The following is a 9,913-nucleotide window of genomic DNA, read 5'->3' as shown; positions in this document are numbered from 1 at the left end:
GGGACTACAGGCGCCCGCCACCACGCCTGGCTAATTTTTTTGTATTTTTAGTAGAGATGGGGTTTCACCATGTTAGCCAGGATGGTCTCGATCTCCTTACCTCATGATCTGCCCACCTCAGCCTCCCGAAGTGCTGGGATTACAGACGTGAGCCACTGCGCCTGGCCAATTTTTGTATTTTTAGTAGAAATGGTTTCAGCATGTTGGCCAGGCTGGTCTCAAACTCCTGACCTCATGATCCACCCACCTTGGCTTCTCAAAGTGCTGGGATTACAGGCGTGAGCCACTACACCTGGCAGTTCACTTCTCGTTTCTACAGTGGGGATGGTAACATCTACCTTTGTGAGATCGCGGTGAGGTAACTTAGGCGTGGTAAACATAGGCCCTCAGCTAGGGGGCTGCTTATTTTTCTTACACCTTGGAGTCACCAAAGTGTGACTTCAAGACAGTCATGTTAGGGATGATCTCAAAGGAAAACTGCCTTTCCCTGACCTTCTTGGGTTGCTGACTGGCTAAGATAAGTTTAGTTTGTGTTCCTCCTCCTGTCTGTGATTCTTGTAGGAAGATAACCTTTTCTGCTTTGACTTTTTTTTTTTAAGACTCGCCGTGTCACCCAGACTGGAGTGCAGTGGTGTGATCACGGCTCACTGCACCCTCAACCTTCTGAGTTGAACCGATCCTCCAGCCTTAGCCTCCTGAGTAGCTGGATCTATAGGTGTGTGCCACCACACCTGGCTAATTTTGGTTGTTTTTTGTTTTGTTTTGTTTTGTTTTGTTGGTAGAGACAGGGTCTCACTGTATTGCCCAGGTTAATCTCAAACTCCTGGTCTCAAGCGATCTTCCTACCTTGGCCTCCCAGGATGCTGGGGTTATAGGCATGAGCCACTGTGCCCAGCCTGCTTTGTCATTTTTAATTAAAAGTCATGCATTGACCGGGCACGGTGGCTCATGCCTGTAATCCTAGCACTTTGGGAAGCTGAGGCAGGTGGATCACTTGAGGTCAGGAGTTCGAGACCAGCCTGGCCAACATAGTGAAACCCCATCTCTACTAAAAATACAAAAATTAGCCGGGCATGGTGGCAGGCGCTTGTAATCCCAGCCACTTGGGAGACTGAGGCAGGAGCATCACTTAAACCTGGGAGGTGGAGGTAGCAGTGAGCCGAGATTGTGCCATTGCACTCCAGCCTGGGCAACAGAGCAAGACTCCTTCTCAATCAATCAATCAATATCATGAGGAAAAAGTCTTCTTTAAAATGTGTAAATTTTTATTTCAATAGCTTTTGAGGTACCAGTATTTTTTGTTATAGGGATGAATTATGTAGTGGTGAATTCTGAGATTTTAGTGCACCAGTTATTCAAGTAATGTACACTGTAACTAATGTATGGTGTTTTATCCGTAGCACCCCTGCCACCCTCCCACCTTGAGTCTCTAAAGTTCCATTGTATCACTCTGTATGCCTGTGCATACTCATCATTTAGCTCCCACTTATAAGTGAGAACATACAGTTTGTGGTTTTCCACTCCTGTGTTACTTAGAATAATGGCCTTCATCTCCATCCAGGTTCCTGCAAAAGACATTCTTTCTTTCCTTTTACTGGCTAAGTAGTATTCCATAGTTTATAAATACATTTTCTTTATCTGCTTGTTAGTCAGTGGCCACTTAGGCTGGTTCCACATCTTTGCAATTGTGAATTGTGCTGCTATAAACATATGTGTGCAAGTATCTTTTTCATATAATGACTTATTTTCCTTTGGGTAGATGCCCAGTAGTGGATTGCTGGATTGGATGCAGATTTACTTCAAAAAAGTCTCAAGTGCCTAACTATCCCCTGGTCCCGGTCCCTGTGTTCTGATTTCTTTTTTTTTTGAGATGGAGTGTTGCTCTGTTGGCCAAGCTGGAGTGCAGTGGTGCAATCTCGGCTCACTGTAACCTCCGCCTCCTAGGTTCAAGTGATTCTCCTGCCTCAGCCTCCTGAGTAGCTGGGAGGGACTACAGGCATGTGCCACCACCACACCCGGCTAATTTTTGTATTTTTAGTAGAGATGGGGTTTTGCCATGTTGGCCAGGCTGGTCTTGAACTCCTAACCTCAGATGATCCACCTGCCTCGGCCTTCGAATGTTCTGGGATTACAGGTGTTAGCCACCACGCCCAGCCTGTGTTCTGATTTCTTCACCTGTTATATAAGCTTACCATTCCTTCCAGTAGCCTTATAACATAGAGGGACAGGGGCTTACTTCCACGTAGAATAGGGAATTTGGGATTTATAGAGTTCAGAGTCTTGCTGGAGGTGATGTTGCTGCTTAGTGATGAAACTGAGCCCACCAGGACCAGGTGCAGGCCATTTCCTATTACCTGCCCCTGCCCTCCTACCCCTGCCCAAAAGAAACTTTACGATGGTGCAAAAGTGATACATATTCAGTGGGAACCGTGCTCCAATACCCCTACAACCATTCTGTTTTTCACTGTTAATACAGTACTCAATAAATTACATGAGATTTGGCTGGGTGTGGTGGCTCACGCCTGTAATCCCAGCACTTTGGGAGGCCGAGGCGGGCAGATCACTTTAGGTCAGGAGTTTGAGACCACCCTGGCCAACATGGTGAAACACCATCTCTACTAAAAATACAACAACAACAAAAAATTATCTGGTGCATAGTGGCACACACCTGTAATCCCAGCTACTCAGGAGGTTGAGGCGGGAGAATTGTTTGAACCTGGGAGACAGAAACTTGCCGTGAGCCAAGATCATACCACTGCACTCCAGCCTGGGCAACAGAGTGAGACTCCGTCTCAAAAAACAAACAAACAAAACAATTACATGAGATTCAGCATTTTCTTATATATTAATAAAATAGACTTTGTACTAGATGATTTTGCCCAGCCGTAGGCTAATAGAAGTGTTCTAAGCACATTTTAAGGTAGGCTAGGCTAAGTGCTGATGTTCAGTAGGTTAGGTGCATTAAATGCTTTTTCAACTTACGATATTTTGATCCTTTTTTTTTTTTTTTTTTTTTTTTTTTTGAGACGGAGTCTTGCTCTGTCGCCCAGGCTGGAGTGCAGTGGCCAGATCTCAGCTCACTGCAAGCTCCGCCTCCCGGGTTCACGCCATTCTCCTGTCTCAGCCTCCCGAGTAGCTGGGACTACAGGCGCTCGCCACCTCGCCCGGCTAGTTTTTTTGTATTTTTTAGTAGAGACGGGGTTTCACCATGTTAGCCAGGATGGCCTCGATCTCCTGACCTCGTGATCCGCCCATCTCGGCCTCCCAAAGTGCTGGGATTACAGGCTTGAGCCACCGCACCCGGCCTTTTTTTTTTTTTGAGACAGTCTTGCTCTGTTGGCCAGGCTAGAGTGCAGTGTCAGAGTCTCAGCTCACTGCAACCTCTGTCTCCCGGGCTCAAGCAATTCTCCTGCCTCAGCCTCCCAAGTAGCTGGGATTAACAGGCATGTGCCACCATGCCTGGCTAATTTTTGTATTTTTAGTAGAGACCAGGTTTCACCATGTTGGCCAGGCTGGTCTCGATCTCGACCTCAGGTAATCCGCCCACCTCAGCCTCCCAAAGTGCTGGGATTACAGGTGTGAGTCACTGCGCCTGGTCAACTTACGATATTTTCAACTTACAGTGGGTTTGTCAGGACATAGCCCCATCCTAAATTGAGGAACATCTGTATACTGGACAGGGACTTCTCTTATGTCAGGGACCCTGTTTTCATTCTGTATCCCCAGTTCCTGGCAAAATCCTAGCACGTATAACATTGCCTACAACAAGTTTGTTCCAGGAAAGAGTGTTTCATAATAATGACACTTGCTACTGGGCTTTTTTTTTTTTTTTTTTTTTTTTTTTTTTTGAGATGAAGTCTCGCTCTTGTTCCCCAGGCTGGAGTGCAAGTGGTGCTATCTCGGCTCACTGCAACCTTCGCCTCCTGGGTTCAAGTGATTCTCCTGCCTCAACCTCCTGAGTAGCTGGGATTGCAGGCACCTGCCACCACACCCAGCTAATTTTTGTATTTTTAGTAGGGACGGGGTTTCACCATGTTGAGCAGGCTGGTCTCGAACTCCTGACCTCCGGCGATCTGCCTGCCTTGGCCTCCCAAAGTGCTGGGATTACAGGTGTGAGCCACTGTGCCTGGCAGGTACTGGGCTTTTTGGTGGCTGACAGAGTGCTCTCACAGCATTGTTAGTTAATCCTCATATTCACCCAGTGAGGTGGATGTTCTCCCCATCCTAGAGGTACGCACCCAACAATCAGAGCAGTCACAAGGGCACACACTTCCTAATGAGAAAGTTCCAGAAGGATTATCCTGAATACCTTGAAAGGCTCAGATTTCAAACTTGGCTGGCAGGCACTTCCTTCACCTGCTGCGCTATTGACCGCTAAATCTCCTGGTTTTAGGCTCTGAGATTATGGCCCACGCCCCCCAGGCCACACTCCGTTCCTTACCAGGTTCTTCCTCCCCCCTCCCCCAGGAGATTGCTGCAATGATTGACACTGAGTTTGCCAAGCAGACCTCCCTGGACGCTGTGGCCCAGGCCGTGGTGGACCGGGTGAAGCGCATCCACAGCGACACCTTCGCCAGCGGTGGGGAGCGTGCCAGGTTCTGCCCCCGGCATGAGGACATGACCCTGCTGGTGAGGAACTTTGGCTACCCACTGGGTGAAATGAGCCAGCCCACACCGAGCCCGGCCCCAGGTACGTGTGCTGTACAGACAGGCAGTGCCTGGGGATGCCGTCTAGGGGCCAGAGGTGGGTGCAGAGCCCCCGAGGCTGCTTGAAACGGAGATGGAGTCAGGGGGCCTGGCTCTCAGTGGCTCTAATTCAGGTTCTCTGACTTTCAGCCTGTCTGAGCTGCATGTTGATTTTTGCTTTTTTGTCTGTTAAATGGAGGTTAATACCACCTGCCCCGGCAACCTCCCAGAACCTGAGTGCACCAGCAAGCAATTCACAGAGCCCTGAAGCCCCATAGTAGAGATGATGGCCACCACTGATTGAGTGCCTACCATGTGCCAGGCGCACAGCCTGCATTATTCCCTTCGGTCCTCATGGGTAACCCTAAAGACAGGCGGTACCCCTGTTTTCCAGAGGGGGAATCCGAGGCTGAAGAATGAAGGGACCTGGAAGAGATGAGGCATGTGGACAAATGGTCAGGCCCCAGGGCCTGTCTGTCCCTGGGCTGCACTGGAGCAGGGCAGGGAGAAGGACGTTTTGCTTTCTACCTATGTCATTCTTCAACCAAGTTCTCAGGAGAAGAGGCGGCTGCTTTCTCCCGTGCTCCCCGCAGTGCTGCTCAGCACTAAGACCTTCGGTTCCCGAGGGCTGCATTTATTTTTCTTTGTTTTAAACAAGCAAACCTTAGATAAAGCTCAGGCATCCACAGACAGATTTGTTCTCCCATGGACACCAGGGTTATTGAAGTTTCTTTGGCCGTTGTTATTGCAACCATATTTTTATTGGGTTAGCCTCAACTGGGAGCAAACTTATCCTCTGGATTAAAGCATCCATGGGAAGCCAGGCAGTAACCCTTTCCTTGAGGCAACTTGAGCACCAGCAGGCTTTACTGCTAGCTTTATTGCTACAAGGAGTTCTCAGCCCAGCCTGGAAGAGTCTCTGCCAAGGGACACTCCTCCTGAGCTGTCCCAAGGGGCAGGGGGCCGCTCTGGGCTTGGGGAGCCAGGCATGGCCACCGCCTACACTCAGCCCTCAGGCACCACCCCATCAGGCCATGGGAGCAGCTTTGCCTCTGTTAACCCGGGTGTCTCCTCAGCCACTGCCTGAGGCCCCCACTCTCTTCCTCCCAAAGCTGCAGGGGGACGAGTGTACCCTGTGTCTGTGCCATACTCCAGTGCCCAGAGCACCAGCAAGACCAGCGTGACCCTCTCCCTTGTCATGCCCTCCCAGGGCCAGATGGTCAATGGGGCTCACAGCGCTTCCACCCTGGATGAAGCCACCCCGACCCTCACCAAGTAAGTCCCTCCCCCACTTAGCCACCCCGAGCCCTGTCCCCCCATGGGTGCCCTGTGGCACCGGGACAGAAATGACCATGGGGCCAAGGCTTGTGGATAAGATGCCCTGGGGTCTGGAAGGCCCCAGCTCCGTGCCTGGTGAGGGAGGTCTCCCTAGAAACTGAGGCAGGTGGGGTTTTCGGTCAGGTGGCTGATGGTCCCAGCCTACTTCTCGTATTTTCTTGTGGGCCGGTCTGCTGGTTTCAGTCAGTGGAAGGTTCTCTTTTCATTCCCCACCTGGGTGTGATGTGGGGTGGCTTCCTGTGATATGGGGTGACTTCCCTTGGTGTCCTTGCTTGGGGACATTGGCCTGTACTGGCTTGTCAGAGCCCGTGCTTTCTGGCTAATGTGCTTAAGTTTAGCTTTGAAGTGAGTTCTGTGGTTTCTGGGCAGGGGGCGAGGTAGAGACAGCAGCCTGAGGGGGTTGCAGCTAGGCCCCGTCCAGCCGCAGACCTGCCTGAGTACACCCCACCCCCTTCCCTTCCGTAGAATGTGCACCCCCCACACCAGGGGACCCAGATCTGGTTTCCACATTCCAGCCCTGCATGGAATGATAGAGATGCCACACCCAGCCCACTCTGAGGATGGAGTGTGCAGGATGTGGCCAATTAGAAAGGCCCTGGAGGGGGGTGGGTGGCCTGTTTACCTCTGCCTCATCAGGGGGCCTTCCTTTCCCTCTGCCTCTGAGTCGTGGATGCTGCGACTACTGCCACAGGGCTAGAAAGGCCTGCCAGACCGAGCAAGCTCCGTGGGCTTCCTGAGTGCAGTAGGGGTGGCCTGTCCAGTACCCCTGCCGGGCTGCTTGGAGGAGTCCTCCAGCTGTGTCCACAAAGCAGAGTGGGACTGCTGTGGCCCTAGACAAGGCAGGACAACCCGCCCTCCTCCGCTGCCTATGTTCCTCACTCCCTTCAGCGTCTGAGCCATGGTAGTTGGTCCCGCCATGGGCTAGCCCTCTGCTGGTGCTGGGCAGCGCTAACAGGCAGTTCCAGCTGTGACTTAAGGTGGGTGCCTGTCCCCACCCAGCTGATGAGAAGAGAGTGAAGGGGAGGGGGCGAAGGAAGGTTTTCTAGAAGACACCTTGCCCGCCCTGCTGAGTAGGGCCTGGGTTGGGAAGGGTTTAGAGAGATGGTAATGGACAGTCGGTGGCTCAGCTGCACCTGGGGAACTTCCTGTGATGGCGGGAGTGCTCGCATGGGTGCTGTCCTGTCACCGCGTCTCCAGCACTTGTGGCTATTAGACACTTGAACTGAGTGTTCCATTTTCTTTTTTTTTTTTTTTTTTCTTTGAGACAGAGTTTCACTCTTGTTGCCCAGGGCGGAGTGCAATGGCAAAATCTTGGCCCACTGCAACCTCTGCCTCCCAGGTTCAAGCAATTCTCCTGCCTCAGCCTCCCAAGCAGCTGGGATTACAGGTGCGTGCCACCACGCACAGCTAAATTTTTTTGTATTTTTAGTAGAGATGGGGTTTCACCGTGTTGGCCAGGCTGGCCTCGAACTCCTAACCTCAGGTGATCCACCCTGCCTTGGCCTCCCAAAGTGCTGGGATTACAGGCATGAGCCACTGAGCCTGGCCCATTTTCTTTACCTTTAGTTCATTTAAGTAGCCACATGCAGCTGGTGCTTCAAAACTTGACTTTTTATCTCTTCCTAAGAGCATCTGGCTGGGCCAGCTCTTATGGTTGCCTCTGCCAGAAAGGCCTGTGGCCCAAGGGGGCGGTAGAGGCAGGGGCCATTCTATCCCCACACTGCCCCAGCCCCCTTGACCTGACTGCTCCTGATTGACTCCCTCTCCTGTTGTCCCGCAGCCAAAGCCCGACCTTAACCCTGCAGTCCACCAACACGCACACGCAGAGCAGCAGCTCCAGCTCCGACGGGGGCCTCTTCCGCTCCCGGCCCGCCCACTCGCTCCCGCCTGGCGAGGATGGCCGTGTTGAGCCCTACGTGGACTTTGCTGAGTTTTACCGCCTCTGGAGCGTGGACCATGGCGAGCAGAGCGTGGTGACGGCACCATAGGGCAGCCGGGGAATGCAGCCCAAGCAGGGCCTGGTGTGGGGCAGGACAGGGTCCAGCCTTTTCCTAACATCTGCCTGTGCCACAGCGGCCAGCAGGCACCCCGTCCTCAGCCCGCAGCAGACTCTATCTCATGGCTCTCCGGGCAATAGAGGGTGTGAGTGCAGCCTGGACCTGTGGTTCACACCTTGTTACCACACAGGAAGCTGAAGGCCACTTCCTCGCAGGTGGCCTCAGCCAGGACCATCGCCCTTTCTCAGAGCAGAGGGCCAGGTGTAGAAGCCGCAGCAGTCCTGCAAGCCACCTGAGCCTTCCCAGCAGCCTCCTGCAGAGCAGGAAGAAGCGCACTGTGAACCCTGAGTGTCGCAGGCCCAGTAGACCCTGCTGTCCCAAGCCCACCCCTCCTCCCACCATCACCTCCCTCACCTCGGAACAGTAGCCCCCCGCTTCTCCAGCCTCTCGGCCCTGTGCTCTTACATCCAGAGTGGAACCCAGGCTGGTGCCCACGTCTGTCCCTGGGCCCCATCCCTGGTCCTGCCTTGGTTGTGTCATCTGTGGTAAACGTTCGGGAGGACCAGGGCAGCATCCGGGACCTGGGATGGCCACAGAAGGGGCAGGCCAGGTGGAAAGGAGCCAGGGGGAAGTGGTCTAAGAGACCTGGAGCTGCCAGAGGAGGGCAGCCTGGGCCTCCCCCGAGCCGGGCATGCGGGAGAGGTGGGGACTGGACCTGGCAGACTGAGGCGGGGGCTGCTCTTGTCAGGCCTGAGCCAGGGTGAGCCGGTGTCGCCTTGCGTTTTCCTTCTGGTGCTGCGAAGACCATAGGCTGGCAGGCGGCTGCGATGAACTGTCTTTACCACTGATGAGGGTCCTCTACCGGCTGAGGGTAGCAAGCAGGGGTTGTGAGTCAGGCTGGGGGACTCGTTTGAAAGAAAGAAGAGTGGAAAATGGTTCCAGGAGGGAAGAGGTTCTTTGAGACACACTACCCTGGGAGGCGCAGGAGAAGGGTCGGCCCGGCCCGGCCCTGGGCCAGAGTTAAGACTATTTCACACAGGTTCTCTGCCTTCAGTGGGGAGGGGGTGCCACCAGGGCTGTCGGCCAGGATTGCCACTCCTGTTTCAGAGGAGGAAGCAGGCTGAGAGAATTGCACCTTGGCCAAGCCACACAATCAGTGGGGCAGTCAGAGCTCAGACCTGAGCCATTCAGTCAGTGTCCAGGGACCCCCGGATTCTCCACGCCCTCCCCAGCTCCCAGTCTCCCTGCCCGCCATGTCCCAGACCAGCCCACCAGCGACTGGCCACTGTTGCACAGCCTCCAGGGTGCTTGGTCTCTGCAAAGTCAAAGGCCTGACCACTCTGTGACCCAGGAATCCATTTTCCTGCGGCAGAGCAGGGCCTGGTGTGGAACCAGGGAGCTGCGGGAATCCACAGCAGAAATGGAAGAAAAACAGGTCTCAGCCCAGGATCCTCACTCACTCCCCCACCCCCCACTTTGAAGCCATCTCTGTTCTGCAGGTGAGAGGATTTAAAGTCAGTCACAAAGGCTTGGGAACAAAAGGAATTCTCTTCCAAGCATGCCTCTGTGGTGCTGTTTGGTCTCTAGAAACAGGGTCACTTTTTTAATGCAGTAAAGAAGTAATAAATGGTGGCATTACACATTGTGATATTAATAGTGCTGTTGCTCATGTTTCCTGTAACTCGCAGCGGCCCGGGGAGGTGGACGCCTCCCCTCTTCGCTGCCCTGGAGGTTCAAGAACTCCGCTCACCAGGCTGCTAAGTGGCAGGGCTGGGATTTGAACCCAGGCCTTCTGGCTGCATTCCACGCTGCCACCCGCACAGCCCAGGGGAAACATGGCTTGCCTGTTACCTCCCAGGCCCACTCTCAGGCCCAGATGTGTTCATGCACAT

General features: G+C 53.4%; 1 protein-coding gene across 1 annotated transcript in view; it reads left to right on the top strand.

The window, feature by feature from the left end:
* The window catches only part of TAB1 (TGF-beta activated kinase 1 (MAP3K7) binding protein 1), a 38,573-nt gene extending 28,898 nt beyond the window's left edge, over nt 1-9,675 (top strand). The window contains exons 9-11 of the mRNA XM_050806228.1: nt 4,468-4,690; nt 5,799-5,961; nt 7,805-9,675. Of these exons, the coding sequence (XP_050662185.1) occupies nt 4,468-4,690; nt 5,799-5,961; nt 7,805-8,012 (594 nt within the window). The 3' untranslated portion in view covers nt 8,013-9,675. The remainder of the gene's footprint in view (nt 1-4,467; nt 4,691-5,798; nt 5,962-7,804) is intronic.
* The last annotated feature ends 238 nt before the right edge of the window (nt 9,676-9,913 follow it).

The sequence above is a fragment of the Macaca thibetana genome, chromosome 10 (genome assembly GCF_024542745.1).
Source record: "Macaca thibetana thibetana isolate TM-01 chromosome 10, ASM2454274v1, whole genome shotgun sequence".
In the NCBI taxonomy this organism is placed as follows: Eukaryota; Metazoa; Chordata; class Mammalia; order Primates; family Cercopithecidae; genus Macaca; species Macaca thibetana.
The sequence above is the reverse complement of the archived record's forward strand: the minus strand, read 5'-3'. Positions and strand labels throughout refer to the sequence as shown.